General features: G+C 44.4%; 1 protein-coding gene across 11 annotated transcripts in view; it reads left to right on the top strand.

Annotated features, from left to right (window-relative positions):
* Positions 1-18,478, top strand: part of METTL24 (methyltransferase like 24) — a 124,134-nt gene that overhangs the window by 15,404 nt on the left and 90,252 nt on the right. For 10 of the 11 annotated variants that reach the window (XR_011422136.1, XM_070223655.1, XM_070223657.1 and 7 more), the window contains exon 2: positions 14,532-14,630. The exons of the other annotated variant lie outside the window; for it this stretch is intronic. Coding sequence is in view for 9 of the 10 variants with exons in the window: in XM_070223655.1 (XP_070079756.1) it covers positions 14,532-14,630 (99 nt within the window). In the remaining variant the exon portion in view is untranslated. The remainder of the gene's footprint in view (positions 1-14,531; positions 14,631-18,478) is intronic. 11 annotated transcript variants of the gene reach the window in all.

Raw genomic sequence — 18,478 nt, 5'->3', positions numbered from 1 at the left:
GTGGCCGAGTGGTTAAGTTCGTGCACTCTGCTGCAGGCGGCCCAGTGTTTCGTTGGTTCGAATCCTGGGCGCGGACATGGCACGGCTCATCAAACCACGCTGAGGTGGCGTCCCACATGCCACAACTAGAAGGACCCACAACGAAGAATATACAACTATGTACTGGGGGGCTTTGGGGAGAAAAAGGAAAAAAATAAAAAATCTTTAAAAAAAATGTTTTAACAGTAAAACCATACGAATGGGAGAAGGGGGTAAGGGAAATTGCAACTTTAATTTTCTGTGTCTTTTATCTGAGAAGTTCTTAGATTATAGTTATTTTGAAACCAAAATTTTTAAATGTAAAAATAGAAGTGAAGAAATAGGAACAGATTGGCGTTTGGAGGAAAAAAAAATCAGAGCGAGAAAGAGAGAAATACACCAGGAAGGCTCTGTAGGGGGAAGTTGATGTTCAGCTTCTTCTCAGATTCCCTCTGGACTGTGTAGACAAGCAGGGCGGTGAAGACTTGCACTGGTTTCAGAACAGTGATTGTTTGAGTTACAAAAATTTGATGAAAGCAATTTGATGGAAGCTATGGACAAGCGTTCCAGAACACGGAACATCTGTTTGCACACACATTCATTTGTGCGTGATTTCAGGAGGTCTGTGGCCCTCATGAAGCCCTGAATTCTTAGTCCAGAAGTGGCTCAGAGTCACTCAAAGGAGTTTTCAGCATACAGATACCTCAGCCTCCCCCACCACAGGTCCCCTGTGAAGGACCACTCAGGGAGTCCTGTGTGCCAGGTTAAGACACATCAGTGTGACTAGGACGATTGATTCCTAAAGTTGGGGTAGATGCTTCAATAGCTAGTGTCCACCTTTAACGGAGAGCTGCCCCAGTGTGGTGGACTTTTCTCTCCCAGAGTCACCTCACTGTTCACTGGGAGCCCTCAGGTGGCGGAGCCCAGAATCTTGGCCGACAGCTTGTAGAGTCAGGACCACCCCAGGCCTGGCCCGGTGCTGAGATGTGGTGCCGAGATGTGCAATCCTTCTGATGGCCAGTTCTGCTCTCCATGGTCCCCTTAAGCTACACGTTGAGGAACAGCATGTTGTTTTCAGAATAGTAGCCAATGGTTCCTCCCTGCTATTCATTTTTATATTTCATTTGTAAATAAGTGCTTGTTTTATGCTATGAAAATGTTGAATGCTAAGAAAAAAACTCTACAGGTGGAGAAATTCATAGATTCTTGTGCAAATAAACATAAAGGAAGTTATAGGTCATCTCTTCCAGTCTCTCGTCTTGTCCACAGTCCTGCTTTATGTTAATATTTCTCCAGCTACACACCAACATTAGTCAGCATCTCAGTGGATTAATAACGTTGCCCTGTCTGTGGCTATGCTCTTGTGGAATCTCTACAACCATGTCTTTAGCAAGCTGAGTAGAAGCCTCTTATCCAAAATCACCAATTCCCGGTCATTGGTCAGTTATATAGAGGCAGTTAAAATAGCAAATTGCAAAGAGTATACGCACAGTCTATTTTAACTTAAAACATATGCATGCACATTTGTTTGTTAATCTTTTGTTGTGAGTATGGCTGCTGGCTGGAGTTCTGGTCTTTCTTGCAAAAACCCATCTGAACTTCAGCACTCGCCATTTGCAGTTTGGGGTTCTTCAAAGTGGAGCAAGAACTTGACACTGAGAAGCAGTCCGAGTGCAGAACACCTCCAGATTTTAGTGATTTTGCGATTCTCTTTTACAGTGACTTCACCGATACCTAACACAACAGTATTCCGAAATAGCACCTAGCTTTTAATTGGCCTGGCTTTTATAGGAAAGGGAACCTGCTTTTTTCTGTGCACAGATTTCATCAGTTCACCTAAATTTTAATTAAATTATAAAATTTCAATAACTCATACAACTGATATAAACTGGTTTGGGAACAAACCAAACATCTCTTGGTGAAAATACGACTGAACTGGTAGCAGCAGGAAGGCACAGGACGAGAAGATGCTGAGTGTCCGCTAATGTGACAAGTTGGTTTTGTAGAGACAGGTTAAGAGTGCTTCTACTATAATACATGTCAAAGAAAATCAAAATTGTGCACCATGTTTTAACGTATGTTGGAGTTACTTTATTTTATTTGTAAAATAAATTCCAACAAGGAGGAATGCATATGCTTACCTTTAAGAGAATCTGCACAGCAATGTTGTAGAGGTGGAATGAGCCGAACTAGGTCAGAGGGATTATGATCAGAAAGTCCATCTCTGCAAGGCATTGTGGGATCCACCTTCCATGGCAAACACAGCTCCACCTTTACCTGAACAGTCCATATTTCTGCATTTAATAAGTTAAAGTTAGAGTAACAAATATTTATAGTTTCAAGGTTACATGCCAACAGTCTTTGGAGTTATGAAAACAAACTTTCAATGTTCCTGAAAAGCTCTGTGCTTTTCTTAACAAATGGGTTTGGATAAAACCTAACTTTATGATTTTCAGGTATAGAATATGTTCAGGTTCAGCTTAAATTTTATAACTGGTATGTAGATATTTATTAACCTTTTAATCTATCAAAACCAATGTTAATTTTTAATGAAATGTTTTAAATTCTCAACAGTGCTTTCATACAGTTTCCCTCAGGGTTCCTGCTAAACTACTTATCTCTGGTTTTACTTTAATTTGAATAAACCTGGATCAAAGACATTTAAGGTTTATAATAATTTATTTCCACCTAAATAAATAGTATTTATATTTAGCTAGATTAAGGTATTACTGTACAGCTCAGCTAGTGAATTTCCCTACTTCCTTCCAAAGTAATAAAAAAATTGTTCTCAATCCCAAGAATTTGATCATGTTCTTTTCTCCCTGGCATTTAAATCCATGTAAAAATGTGCCTTGAATCATCTCTGTGGGGGACTGTGGAAGAAGTGAAACACAGGTGTCCTCAGAAGGCTTGTAGTCTGGTGAGATAAGATTGGCGCATTTGAAACATGTTATTCCAAACGTTTGATTAAGTATAAAATGAAAAGTACAAGCAATACGTGCTGAAACATCTGCTTTGTGTCGTTTATTTTGTGCATAGTAGAGGCTTGAGTGATTAGGAGATTTGGGGGAAGGCTGTGGGGCTAAAACTGGACCCTGAAGAATAAGTGGAATTTGAACTGACTAGTGAATAAGGGAGAGAATTCTTGGAAGGAGGAAAATAACTGGCACAAAATGTTAGGAGCAGGAGGCACGTAGGAAACAGACCAGAGAGTAGGATTTGTTTTGTAATCAGAATGTCCTCATGGTCTTTATCTGAGCACTTCTCTAACTTCTCTGAGTCTTATCTTGGCAGTGAATTATCTTTGGTTAGACTTCTTTTCTTTCCCCATGCGAGAGCCTTCATAAGACCAAAGGTCTGTTCTAGCCTACCATTCAATCTCTGGTGGTGGGACATTGGGAAGGTTCTGTGAGGATGCATTTATAATAATGATAACCATATTTACCCAGTGCCTTTTAGGTACCTGTAACAGTCAGGATAGGCTAAGTTATGCTGCAGTAACAAACATCCCCAAGTTTCAGTGGATTAAAATAATAAACTTTTATTTCTCACTCATGCTACATGTCCACTGTGAGTTGGTGGGGCTGAGAGTCAAGATCTCAGCTTCTTGCTCCCATTCAGGGACTCAGGCTGACCCTGCCTCAACTTAGATATACCACTGCCTTTGTCAGACAGGCCTGAATCCTTTCCCCTGACACATTCTAATCCTCCGTTTTAGGATGAGGATTTGTCATCTATGACATTTTCAGAGCTGCTGGTGAACTTTTTAGTGTGTTCCACATCTTATGGAACAAACAGAAATTTCATAAATTTGTTTCCATTGCATCAATGAGTGTGTCAGTGAAAAACGGCCATTGTGGTTTTTACCAGGGGGTCTCTTCTGCAGTTGCTATATTGGGCATGTAATGGCTATATTAACAGGAAAACTAGGTATGGAGAAGATAAAACTCTGAAACCTGGGATGGAGACAGCATGATACAGCAGAGCAAGTATGGGACTAGCAGCCTGGAGGACTGGGTCTGAGTCATGCCCCTGCCTCCTCCCACCTATGTGACTTTCGCATGTCATTTCACCTCTCTGAGCTTCATTTTCTTTAATTATTGTGTCAAGGAGTTGGTCTAGATTATCCTTAAGCTCTCTTTGAATATAATGATTCTCTACAAGTACAAAACAAGTAAAATTTAAAGCTAGAAATAGTTTCTGTCTTCTGGATTCTATAACCTTTAAGCTCTTCGTCATGGAAGTTTGTTTTTCTTTAATGCGAGGAATGTTAGTCCTCCTTTCTCATATAATTAAGAAATATGGTCAAAAGTTTCATCAGCTTGGATCGGCTATATTTATTTGTAATTTGTCCCCTTTCCTCTCGTTATTTCCAGTCTCAACTGGGGAAAGAGGACTGGGCCAAGGTCAGCTGCCACTCTGACAGCTCTGCTTCTAACCTTGGAGGTTCTCATGCTCATTCACCAAAGAACCCTGAATCCAGAGAGTTACACAGCAGCAAACCCACTAAGAATTGACCTTGGCAAAGGTCTGCGTCCTTCAGCAATTCTTCATGTCCCTGAAAAGGGCCACTTAGCGATAAAGATTGTAGATCTTTCCTTCCATTTAGGTTTGAGGCTTAAGTGCTTTTGTTTCCTGAGTTCTCCAGCCAGCTCTCTCTGCCTGGTTTTACGCTGCTGGCAGCTTCCCACAGAAGGGAAAAAAAAAAATTTATTGGGCTGCTCCTACGTGTCAGGCACTATAACTTATAGTGCATTCAGACAGAAGAATGTTCTATAAATATAAAATCATGTGAGGAATGTCCCAGAACCAGAGTCTTATCTCTAATTGTCAGTAGGATTCACTCAGGCAGCCAAATGCTTTATCCCAGTCAAAAGGGCCAGAGACCTGGCAACATGGACACTATGCAAATGACAAAAGAGTTAGTTAATAACGAGTGAATGTGTCCTCAAAACTGAGAAATACACACATACATAGTTGTGTGCAACCGTTTCTAGAACTGAAATACTTTCCCTGTAAAACTGCTCGGCAGCACTGAGCTTTACCACTGACAGGCTTTCTATTCAACATTGCACCACAGAACCTCATTAGAGGCTGTAAGACTGGGAGGATAATGGGGCGGCTGCGTGGATGGGCCTGGCGGCTTCAGGATCACAGTGACGGAACTCTTGGGGACTCTTGTGGTTTGGCATGAGGTTTGGGGACTGAGGTGGGCTGAGAGCCACCAAAGAGGCCCTGGTACCCATTATGGACAAACCTGGGCCCCAGGTGAACCTGTGGGGAAGATGAAGATGGCTATGCAGGTGTTGGGGGAGCAGCCCCCTCTTTCCTCTCATGCTCCCCTTTTATACTCTTTCCTTTTTCCATTCCTCTCCCTCCCTCATGGTGGTTTTTCTGCTCTCCCCACCTGCTGATTCCACTTCTCCTTTGGCTTCGGCAGTGACTTAGGATCCAAGGATCCCTGAAATGGTTTATGGGGGTGCTGTAGGCCTTCGATCCCAAGAGGCTGATGTTTCGGGAACCGGTAAATGTTTGGGGCATGTTAACTGGCTGAAGTTTTCTAACTAAACATGAACTCACAGAAGATTGATGTGGATTCTGAGCCCCAGAAAGTCTGGGTACCTTATATGTTTTGAATAGGATGTGCATATATGTGGAGTGGTGTGTGTGTGTGTGTGTGTGTGTGTGAGAGAGAGAGAAATTCCTTAGAAATGTGGTTAATGCTGTTTCTAAATTCCTACTTGCTTTCTTATGCAGACATTCTTATATACTCTTAATTTCATGAGACAAATGAAACTCCTCTCTCCTTTCCTGGATGATGTTACCTCAGTGAGATCTATGATTTGACATTTGAGTGCCTACTGTGTACACAGACGCTGTCTGTTTCTCCATCATGAAAGCCTCCACATTTCACGGGATCTACTCCAGGAATTCGGCTTCTCTTTTTACTGTGTATGATAAAAACCTAAAATACATTATGTCTTATTCTCTTCGCCATCCCCTTGTGTGTTTCAATCTCACCCAGGCTTGAGCAATTTTGATACACACAGAAAACGTGGTGAATTTAGAGATGTCCGTTTAAGAACAAAAACCAACTCAAAATTGTTTGGCCTTTCTTTCCAACTTACCAGGATAACTTAGACAATAAATCTAGAGCTGAGTGCTTATTCCTCCTTGTCCTTTGTTTTCTTCTTTTTCACTTCCTTCCTAAAAGTTATCAGGGCCTGCTTGAATGATGGTGCATTTTTTTCTTGTCAGAGTTGATTTGATTTCTGGTTCCCTTGCCTCCCAGCCTACGCTATGTGTAATGATGCAGAGGCGGCAGATTGATGGGGGAGGCGTTCAAAATGCTGCTCTGGATTGGGGTTTCAGCATGCATGCTGTCTGCTGCCAGAGACATTTAGCAGATGGACTTGGAGAGGGGGCCTGGGCCGTGAGAGAGAGAGGGCTTCAGAGTAAGAGGCGCCCTATGGGCTGGGCTGGCCGTGCCTTTTCCAACTAGCCATTTCGACCCTGGCCCACTATTGAGTCTATCCCAAGATTAATAGAGACTCAGCTTTTTTGAATTTCTTTGAGTCTTTCTGTTAGGACTTTACTGAGCCTCTTGCATCTTTAGGTTTATGTCTGTTGTGAAATTTGGGAATCTTTCAGCCATTATCTCTGTAAATATTTTTTTATGCACTGCATTCTTTCTCTTCCTTCCCTTGGATTCCAATGACTGCATGTTAGACTTTTTGATATTGTCCCACAGGCCCCTGAGGCTTTCTTTTTTTTTTTTTTTTTAATGATTTTTCCTCTCTGTTGTTCAGATCAGATAGTCTCTGTTGATCTAGCTTCAAGTTCGTTGACTCTTTCTTGTGTCATATTCATTTTGCTATTGAGCCCATCCACTGGAATTTTTATTTTGGTTATTGAATTTTTCAGTTCTAAAATTTCCATTTGGCTCTTTGTAACTCCTGTTTCTTTGCTGGGACTTTCCATCTTTCCATTGGTTTCAAGAATGTACACCCTTACTTCTTGGAGTAATAGTTGCTTTTAAGTTTTTCTTGAATAATTCCAACAACTGCGTCATGCCTACATTAGCATTTGTTGATTGCCTTTTCCCCACACTAATTGGGATTTTCCTGATTCTTCATATGCTGAGTTGTTTTGGACTGTATCTGGACATCTTGTGTATTTTATTACGAGACTCTGAGTTGTGTTTAAATACTACACATAATGTTGATATATTTGTTTTCACAGGCGATTGACTTGGTTGGGTTCAGGCCTCAACTTCCAGCCAGCTTCTGAAGATTGTGATTTCAATATCAGTTCTGTTTTCAAAGACTTCGCAGTGTTTTTCAGATCTGTCCCACATACACGCCACCCAGTGGCCGCTCTGGGACCCAGGCGGAGGTGTGTCTCAGTTCTCAAAGTCTTGGATAAGCTAACCAGGATCAGGTCCATTTCCGTGCAGTACAGGTGTGAGCCCAGGACTTCATAAACTACTCGATGGCCTTGCTTTCCTTCTCCGTGATTTTCCCAGTATCCAGTTCCCTGACGTGTCTGAACCTCTGGCCATAAAGGTTGGGCTTTAGTCACCCCTGCTCTGCCCATGCTTCGCTGCTCACTTCCTGTGACGGTGCCTGAGTCCCCAGCCAAGATCAGGAGAAGAGAGACGGGAAACACTCATCGAGGGGTTCACTCCATCCTCCTGGGGCCACAGCCTCAGATCAGAGAGGAAGCTCCCCTTACCTCAGAGTTTTTGGTCCTTGCGGCCTGGCTGTATCTTCCACCAGCCCAGCTGGATTGCCTGGGAGTTGGGATGCAAGAAAGGAGAAAAGGAAAAAGCAAAAAGGAGAGGGGGAAAATGCGGGATTTCCCTGCTCTCTCTGAGCGGTCGGAGACCCCTTCCCTCCTTGAGCCTGGACTAGAGGGCTTCTCCTGGCGCCAACGGCCACTTCCAGTGCGAGGCTGCCTGACTCGGGGGCAGGAGGGGGATGCCGGAAGACAAACCAATGGTGACTCCACTGTGGTTCAGTGGTACTTTGAATTCTAGTCTTCCTCACGTCTGCCTGCTAGTATTTACTTTTCAGATTCCTCAAATAACTAACTGCTCCATGCCTTCCGTCCCGGTTGTCTTGCTGCATTCAGTGCAAGACACGGGCTGGGCCTGTGCTTATCCATCCTACCCAGAACTGAAACCCAGATTCTGGTTTTTTTAAGCAATTTTTTCACGCAGTACCTGAATTTTGCAGGTCGCCACAAAATGTGTAATTGACCCTGCTTGTTTTGAAGCAGAGCTGACCCTGAGAAAAAGGCCGGTCACAGGAGCACGCTGAGGGAAAGCATGTCAGCTGCCGCCCCAGGGCCTCTCAGAGCCCTAGTCACTCGCAAGCAAAGGCCTAAATCCACTATTATCCAAGGGCATTACAGAAAGCTAGTGGCTGATCTCACCTCTCAGCTCTGCCCGGATTCATGTTTTGCACGGGGAGCCATTTCGTGCCTCCTCCTTCCCCATCCACTTCCACAAACCCCCCTCTCCTTCTAAAAAGGAATAAACAATTTCCTTCAATCATTGTTTCCTGCCCACTAACAGATGCCCTTAATTAGCACAAAATTGCAGCAAAATTGCTAAATAAATATATTTTGCTTGTTTGGGGTTTGTTTCTCCCTGAAAGCTTAGGCTTCCCCAACATCAACATATCAACACATGCTCAGCGTATTGTTCAGTTTGGGTCAAGGACTCACAACCTCGTTCTTTTCCACGGGCACAACCATAACGCAGAGAATCAATTGTTAGCCGTCTCTCCCAGCAGAAAATTGCTGGTTCTGAAAGCTTTCGGGAGGTTGCTAGCTGTGGGAATGTACATTTGGGAGTACTGAAACTTTATAAAAATATCCCAAAACTCTACCAATTATCCATCAAAATAAAGAAACTGATCATTTAAATCACTCATCATACAATTTCATCGCCAAAGAACTGGAGCATTGAAACGCAGAAGAATGGACCATTTGACTCCTTCTTTTGGCTTATTTTATATTTGGTTTTTATACCCCTCCAAAAAAGTAAAAAAAGGCTTGTACAAAACTTGCTTGTACAACTCATGGTGGCACTGTTCTTAATTTGACAGTTTCTATGTGGGCTACGTGAGGTCATTCATGGATGTGGGGGAAACTGCCTGTGAAGAAGGAAGCTGTTATTCCAAATTTCAAGACAAAGAAAGCTTTTGCACAAGGCAGAATCGATGTCACTCTTTTCTAGGTCATGGGTGGGTCTGGTTTTTTCTATAATTTTTTTCTTTTAACATAACCACTTTTGCTTGGGGCTTATCATCTTGAATTGATATATTTCTATTATGTGCATAAGCGGAGGCTGGTAGGCAAAAGAGTATTTTAAAAGATTGCTTTATTTTTTGCATTATCTTTTTTTTGAGGAAGATTAGTGCTGAGCTAATATCTGCTGCCAATCCTCCTCTTTTTGCTGAGGAAGACTGGCCCTGACCTAACATCAGTGCCCATCTTCCTCCACTTTATATGTGGGACGCCTGCCACAGCATGGCTTATCAAGTGGTGCATAGGTCCTCACCCGAGATCTGAACCAGTGAACCCCAGGCTGCTGAAATGGAACGTGTGAACTTAACCGCTGCACCACCAGGCCGGCCTGGTGCATTATCTTTCAATAGTAAAATTTTGGAATTTAGTTTCTTTGGCTTGAAAGAATCATTTTCTTTTTTCAAGAAACAAATTTAATGCTGAAATCATAAATTATAAAAATATCCGAAAGCCCCATGGCTGTGTTTGCTGCAGTCTTTCTGAGCCGGATCCATCATCTCTGTGCACCCCATTGGACTGGCTCAGGAAGCCCTTTTTTACCCTTTGGGAAGCAGAATCTGAGATGTCTGCAAAATAGCCCGCAAACAACATGAGTTAGTTGTGTATAGAATCTTCTGCTGTCCTTAATCTTAATTTTTGGAAATTTTCTCTATGTGATCAAAACTTTGCCCCTCACTAGAAGAAGCCAGCTCATTTTTCAACACACATTTCCTGGAGAAAGTGCCAGATGAAGCCTTCACAAACAAAAGGGGGGCTGCTTTCTTTCCTGAGAAATCTGGGACCCTGGCTTCCCTGAGATGCTCATCCGTGCTGGGGGAGGGGCTCATTGTTTGAGTGGCCTGGTGGTTTAGCAGGCAGGACCACAGACTGCAAAGGACTAGAAGGACCCTGTCCCTGCAGAGGCTCAGGAACGTGGCTGCAGCTCATTGTGTATGCTCCATTTGACATTTCAGCTCAAGCCTGTTGGGGACAGACAGACTGGCCCCCAGTGATGGTACCTCTACCACCTTCTGCTTAAGCCGCTCCTTTACCCATCTGAAGAGGAAGTGGGGGCGGCAGACAGGACTAGGAATCCACACTCCCACCTCCCCTGGGACTGGTAGGGGTAGCATCGTTCTGGCCACTTGATGTTTGGAGCACATGGATAATAGTGTACCCTGGCATTTAGGGAATTGTTTGAGGTAAAATCATAATGATAATTTTTTTTTAAGTAAAAGATGTCTTTTTTGCCTTGTTCTATTATTAAACACTGGCCATTGGTGTTTTCAGGTACTCCGAGAATTCTGTTTGTGGGAGTTTTGGAAGGACAAGCATTGATGTGTGCACTAGAGAATTAAGACAAATGATAATTGAAAGAGATGATAAAAGCTAGTGGTTTCCTTGGGGAAATAACCACGAACTGCTGTCAGATGGATTCCAATAAGAACATTGCTTTATGTGAAATGTTTCTTAAAGAGCTCATCCAAAGCATTTAGCCAGAGCACTTCTGAGGGCGCCTCTTTGCTGTGTGTTTCTTTATGTCCCCATCGGAGACTCTTCAACTTGTACTATTCACTATTCCGGCTGCCGTGGTTAGCTTCTTTGTGGTCAGCACCGAGTTGGAAATGAGAAATATCAGATTGCAAGAAAGATATTATTTGTGGACCCTTAAGATAACTCTGTAGTTTCGCTATATTGATTCCCATATGGATTCACCGTTATTGATCTGGGAGGTTACTTTTGCCCGTTAGCCCAGGTTAAGTGCTTCGACTGTGCTTAAGGTGTGTCTTTAATGAAGCTTTTGGGCTTCTCACAGTGGAGACTGCTTCCCACAATCTGCATTTGTGTTTTCTGGCATTTATTTATTACTACTTGGGTCCTCCATCTCCTTGACATTTCAGCTGAAGCCTGCCGGGGACAGACAGACCCCATCGTGCCCTCTAGAGATTTCTGTTAGAGCCCCTGCAACACTTCATTGCTTTTACTGCTTTACAGAGTGTGGCACGAGGTACAGTGCCCGCTGAATGAATGAATCACTCCCTGGTCAAGTCTCACGGCCTCTTTCCAAAGGATGCTGTGCAGGAGACCTTCCATTTGCCCCTCCAGATCCACCCTCCACCCTGCTCCTTCTGCTCTGCACCCCAGGAGGCTCACCTGCCTGGACCAACCACAGCCTCCCTTTTCTCTGCCTTCCTGTTGGGTGTGACAGTTAGGGCGGGTATGCAATAGGACTGGATGTGATGGGATTGGCTGTGTTCCTCTATTAAAGGCCTTCTCCATACGGTTACCCTCTCGGGTTTCACTAATTCCTCCCCCTCCTTGCTCCTTCAGGCTTGGGGTTTCAGAGGGCTCTCTGGTGTTCCAGCCACAGGTATTGCATTATTCCTTACAGGTTTCCTTAAACCCCGCCCACACCTTTGTAAATAGCCTCTCTATTAAATGCTTCCCAAATTAGCCAATTGGAAGGAGCCCACTGGATCCTGCTGGGACCCTGGACTGATATTTACCCAAGTCACCTGGATGACAAAGTCGCTTATAATCTAGATATCATAATCTGTCTCTCTTGCATTATTTCAAGTAAACACTCTCTTCTGGGCTGGTCTACTTCAGATTAGAATCAAATGGAGCAGGGGTCAGCAAACTACCGCCTGGCAGGCCAAATCCAGCCTGCGGCCTGTTTTCGTAAATGGCGTTTCACTGGCACACGGCCATGACCGTTTGTTTACTTACTGTTGGTGGCTGCTTTTGAGCTACAGCAGGAGGTGAAGAGTTACAACAGGAACTGTACAGCCTGCAAAGCCTAAAATACTAGCTATTTGACCCATTATAGAAAAAGTTTGCTGATCCTTGATTTAGAAGAAAACCGTAACGATGGAACTTTATTGTTTCCATCAAGAGGCTCCCGGGCCAGATGCTGGGGCACTTGTGAGTGGTCCCCCGACAGTGACGTGGGGAGCTTTCAATCTTAGGCCTAGACAAGCTTGCACGAAGAAGCAACAAGAATGTGACCAGGAGAAGGGAGGAGGCATTTGCCTTTAAATGTGCTTATAATTTATGAGCTCATAACTAATAGTTTCCTGAAAAGAATGGCCCTCCCTCACCTTTCAGCATTTCTCTATCAAAGTTATTCTGTAGTATCTGTCTCCTCGCTGTGAGTGCCTCTGGGGAGAGTCCAGGGTTTACTCATATCCATGTTGACCAGTGCCTGGCACAGAGTGCCTGATGCTCCGTGAATATTGTTTGGCCAAATGGTCATCAACAGCTGCTTCAGAGAAGGAAGAAGGAAATAGGGCTGGAAAGCGTTAACTGGGAAGACGCATGAGTTAATGGTCTCAGGCTCTCCCTGACTAGAGTCTCTGTCTGTTCACCCTTCACAGAATGGGAGCAGCCATATGAAAAGGCTGTTTTCCCAGAAAAGGGGCCCCTCAGGGCAGACTGACTACATAATTTGCAGGGCACAGACCAAAATGAAAACGCGGGGCCCTTGTTCAAAAATTGTGAAGATTTTCAAGACAGTGTCAACAGAGCATTAGGCCAAGCACGGGCCCTTCTAAGACCTCACAGCTTGCATGCCTGTGAAACCAGCCCTGTCTTGAGGGTTCCTGAGAAGAAGGCAGTGGGTGGGGAGTCAGGAACCGTTCTCCAAGTCTAGAGGACTGCCAGGCAGGACAGACACGTCTGGACGCTAAGACTGTGGGCTGTCGGGACTCTGCAGCGATGAGTCTGATAACGCCTCGCCTGGAAGAATGCTCCGTCACTTAGAGAGTTTGCATTTACCTCAGACCCTCACGCCAGAGCGCGCTCCTCCTTCCCAAGCCCACGTACCTGGCTTCACACTGACTGACCTGCTTGCTCCCCGCACCTCCTGGCTTTCAGTTCAGCCCCAAGTCACCTAGGCCACCCCCTCCAGGAGCAACAAACATCACAGCCTGGGTGGCTTATAAACCGCAGAAATTTGTTTCTCACAGTTCTGGAGGCTGGAAGTCCCAGATCGGGGAGCCAGCATGGTTGGGTTCTGGGTTGTCAATTGCCTTCTTCTGGCTGTGTTCTCATATGGTGGAAGGGGCTAGGGAGCTCTGTGGGGTCTCTTTTGCAAGAGCACTAATCCCCTTCTGAGGGCTCCACCCTCATGACCTAAGCACCTCCCAGAGGCCCCACCTCTTATATGAACGCATTGGGCATTAGGATTTCAATATATGAACTTGGGGGGACACAAACATTCAGACCATAGCAATACCTAACTGAAGAACAATGTATATATTATATGAATGGTCCCTTTTTCTTGTCCCCAGAACCCTCCCCCGCTCCCTTCCTCACCATAAAAGGGGGTTTAGAAGCCCATCCCAACCCTTCTGGGGGAGCCCCTGTGCCAGGACACCCAAAGTCTTTCCTGACACGAGACATTCACCCTGCCAGATGCTGGGGCTTCTCCCAGGCCCCAACCCTTCCGTCATCTACACCCTGAGCAGTCCTCTCCCCTTGGGATCACGGTGAGCCTCCAGGAGGGTTCCAGGTGGTAGCCTTTGAGCTCTAGCAAGGACTTCATGACTAGCGCTTCCTTTTGACTTAGAGGGATCCCTATTTTGGATTCTTCCAAACCACGGCCTTCCCCCAACTCTTCATCCACCCCACCACCCTTGCTACACAAGAGGGCTTAGGGCTCATCTCTAACCACTCTGCTCATGGCAGCTTCTCATGGCCTCTGCTGAAAGGCGGGGGCTGCCTCATAGTGCTAGGAGGCCACCCTTGCCAGCCCTGGTGGTGCCAGCTTCCCCATGCTAGGGAAGGTGCCCAAGCACTCCAAGGATTTCAGGCACGATGGTGCCTAAAACTGGCCTTAGGGAGGCCCATATTTCTGAAGCTGTAAGTTCTGGAAACCGTAGCAGACAGGAGAGTTGGGAAGCGGCACCGTGTAATACCAAGCCGCAGTTGAGAGCCTGATGGGGTCAAGCTGAGTTTGCCTTTGATCAGAAGCTCCAGTCAGACATCCCCGAGCCTTTGCAATCTCCTGCTTAACCTGGTAGCGGGGCTTCCTCAGGCCTCATTTGTCTCCCTGTGACTGATGTGGCCTTAATGGCAGCAGCTCCAAACCAGCTCCCTGCCGCCCGTGTGCAGACAGGTTTATTTTGCAGGCGGCCTGTCTGATGACTCTGTGTCCTTCCCGCCCCCTCCCAAGCTCGTCCTCCTCCACACCGACCTCTGTTTTCTGTCTCTCACAGGGTCCCCGGTGGCATATAGATCTCCAGCCTTGGGCGGGCCCTGCTCAGTCCCTGGATGAAGAAGCCTTGAGGTTCCTGAGATATATCAGCACCACCCAGGTTGTGTTTCAGGCTCAAGAGGGTTTGGAGATGATGTAAAAGATTCCAATGACGCCTTTTAGAGAAGGATGTGTCTGTGAGCGGGTGGAGAGGTTCCTGATGGGGCCTTGATAGGGATGTGGTTTCTGAGGCCTTGCTGCTTAAATTTATCCCCTCACTTAGAGGCAGATAAGATGCCTTCCATTTGCTTCAGCATCTGCTCCCTTCCAGGAGTATCATCATCCTGAAATGTTTTAATGATTCATCCCGATGTGTTTTAAAGATCCACTTTAGAAAATTGCTTTGGAAAACCATTCAAAGCGACAGATTCGTGCCCGTGAATAGTCCGCCAAGCGTGTCACAAAACAAAAGCCTCATCTGGAAGTTCAAGCTCCATTTTGTATTTGGAGGAATCTGCCTTTTCCCTTTTCGGCCACAGATGCTTAGCAGACTGGGACACGCTGGGCCAGAGAGCAGGGAAGAGGTTGCAGGCAGTCTGAGGAGAAGCTAATGAATCCGAAGGCTCTCTTTTCTTGGGGCGCTCTTAAATCATTCCTGAGCACCGGCCTTCATTAGTGACTTAACGCATTGTGGCAGCTCCAGCAGGCTGAGTCAGTGCCCGGAGCAAGCAGAGAGACCGTCCATTAAGGAGAGTCTATGACTCTTGACACATTAATCAGGAGGTTCCATTCTCCAGCAGCCTGATCCTGGGGAAAGAGAGCCAGAAGAGGAAATCAAGGCCTGAGGGAAACTTTGCCCTAAACTGAGAGGTGCTAGGAAATTAACAGCTCAGACTGCCAGTGACGTGCACACAGCCCCACTTAGGACACTGCTCTGTGGAGCTGGTGTGACACTGGGGATCCTGGGTTCTTTTGATCTTTCAGCCCACTGGCTCTTGGCCGCCCACTTCTCCTCCCAAACTTTGCTGGCAGCAAAGCCCACTTTTCATCCGTGGGAGAGAATATATTTCCAGATTTTTAGAAGGCTAGTTGAGGGGTAAAAGAAAGTCCCATTTCTCACACAATGCAGACAGACAATTGGAGATTTTAATATTTGTCACCTAGACATGCAAGTAAAAGCTTATTGAATTAATCATGAGTATGGGATAATAAACTGGTCCTGTGCTTTATAATTTCATCTTATTTTGCTTGCTGCTGCAGATTAATTTGGTGGACTTACACAGACTTAATTAAGATACTGAAATTTTAATTTTATAGTTTGGTTTTACATGAAGGATAAGAAGCTGGACCTCTTAACTGTGACTTAAGACCTGAAAGGCCCCAGAGAAAAATGAGAGGTGTTAAATCTGTGAGTTGAATTTGAGAACTATGGGCTCCACCCCCCCAAAATAAATTCACCCGGTGAGAACCTCCAAATTCTATTTTATACGTATTTCAGGTTAATGTTCTGAAATTTATAAAAGGCATATTTATTTAGAAGAGGCTCTTGAGGGGTGAGAGGGTCATTTCAAGCCCCTCTTGGAGCTTTCCTATGAGGTATGGGCTAAGAGGATAAAAATTCCAAAAACAGCAAAAAAAAAAAAAAAAAAAAGCATCCTATGATGTAGTCTGATGTTGTCACCATGGGCAATTTATTTTGCTTCTCTGGCTCTCACTGATCTGATCTTGAAAAGGAAGAGATTGTATAAATTCTTTCTGCAGTCCCTCCCAGTTCTGTGAGCTTGTACTGTGCTGAGAGCAGTGCAGGACTGTTATTAACCAAGTCTTGTTGAGTACCTACTACGTGCCAGGAACTGTGCTAGGTCCTAGGGAGACAGTTTCTGCCCTCAAGAGCCTAACAAATTGGTTGGAAAGGCGGAGAAATGGACATAAAATTATTATTCAGCTTGATGAGTGCAGTAACAGAGATTTCGTTGTTGAAGTTCACCAGAAGAATTTTTGTCCTCCAGAAAGGAGGAGATAAAGTTCCAGACCTCACAATCAGGGGTCATTTTACCCCAGTAAAGTCCTGTGCTTTTCTGTACTTCCGGGTCACTAGGAGGCCAACAGGTGGGAGCTCATCAGAGATGACACTAAGTGGTGATTAATCAGAATCTTACTAAGCAGGGCTCCCTCCCGCTCTCTATGTAATGCAGAGCTTTCTGGCTGCTTTGGGGCTTGTACTTCATTTAGAACTCATCTTGAGATGAAAGCCTACAAAGCTGGCAGAATATTAGAGTCACTATTACCTCAAATTTTCACAGTTAGCAGTACTGAGTCATAATGGGTAAGGAAAAAAAATAAAACCTCTAAAGGTACTAAAGCAAATTCCACCCCCATCCTCTTATGCTGCTGCTTAAAATTAAAAAAGAAAAAATTATCTCCCTTAAATCTGTGTTCAAGCTTGTACAGCAAGGCCCAGCATTCAACATGCTCATCATCGATGTATTCATTCCTCATTCACTGGGCATTTGTGGAGCACCTGCTTTGTGGCTGGCACTGTGCTGGCCACTGACTGGGATATGAAATCTGAATTAAATACCCACACAAGCTGGTAAACAGCTAGGGTGCAAGAAAGTTATACGTTCTCTAACAGGGTGGACAGATGGGTGGGGAAGCTCCCCCAGGCCGAGGGAGCTCGGGAACAGAAGCACAGAGCATGGGACAATGTGGCATTAGACTGCAATGGAGCTGGCGCCCCTGGACTTGTGCACTGTGGAGGCCCTGAGGGCATGGCTGGAGCCCTGCACTTTTTAATGAAACACCAGAGGAGACAGTGTTTGGGTAGAGAGTGCAGAACTGCAAGCTCAGTTTAATTAGGTATTGTTTTCTAACGTGAAAGACCATGATTACATCTCAGAGTTCCAGAGTCGATGATACACTGTCTGCTGCTAACAAGAAACGGTTAAATCACAAACACAGTGCTCTGTTCTCAGGGAAAGCTCCAGAACAGCTTTGTATGGCAACCCCCAAACCATATGCCTCCAGGAAGCATGTGCGGCAGGATAAAATTAATCTAAGCAACAGTTGCTGTTTTAAAAAAGAAAAGTATATTTTAAAATCTATCTATCTATCTATCTATCTATCTATCTATCTATCTATCTAATCATCTACCCATCTATCTATTTTTAAGAATAACACAAGAAACCCGGGTTCTGGACATGCAGACTTTACAACTTTATAACAATAGTATCTCTTGTATTTACTGTTACTCACACACACAAATTGGGATAAAAGCAACAAAAATACAGCTCCTTCCTTGAGATTTTACCTTTCAAAATAATGGTATTACAGAAATATACAGTTGATCATTGAAGTGATTCTTGCCAACAGTCCCAAAATTTTAAGGGCTCTCTTTTCCAGATTCTACTTATGGGTTGGCAGAAATGCTATTCAAGTTTTTGGGATATAAAATGAAGTGAAAATAAGTTAGATTCCTTTAAGTTAAATAACTCAAAAGCATTGCAGAAAACACTTTCTTCCTGGAGTCTATTTTCCTTTGTCCAGGCCTGTTTCCCTTTATATGGCTAACATTACAAGGAGAATTAGAGAGAGAGAGAACATCATTACCAGAGAGGGAGCTTAGCTAGCAGTTACCGCCCTCACTTATTTTGCTTGCAAGAGAGTTTATTGAGGCCTTGGCCATAAATCTTAACAAGAAAGTTTGAAAAATCAATATTTAATTAATTTTTAGGAGCTGAAGTTTACTGAGTACTCCTAGTTGTTTTCAAAAGCTGAAGTCTATCAATGAGATGGTTAATAAATGGTTAAAGTGAAAAAATGCCTGAGCTGTATTTATTTTTGAGCTAGAAGAGGAAAGAGGAACATTAGCAGAGAGATCAAATGGAAAAGAGTGTCTTTCTGGTAGGGATATATCTGTGCAAGATGAAATCTGTGGAAGAAGAAGAAATGCTTAAAGTGTCATCTTTA

This window comes from Equus caballus, chromosome 10 (assembly GCF_041296265.1).
Source record: "Equus caballus isolate H_3958 breed thoroughbred chromosome 10, TB-T2T, whole genome shotgun sequence".
NCBI classification, from domain to species: domain Eukaryota; kingdom Metazoa; phylum Chordata; class Mammalia; order Perissodactyla; family Equidae; genus Equus; species Equus caballus.
Note: the sequence above shows the minus strand (reverse complement) of the source record. Positions and strands in the feature narration are given on the sequence as shown.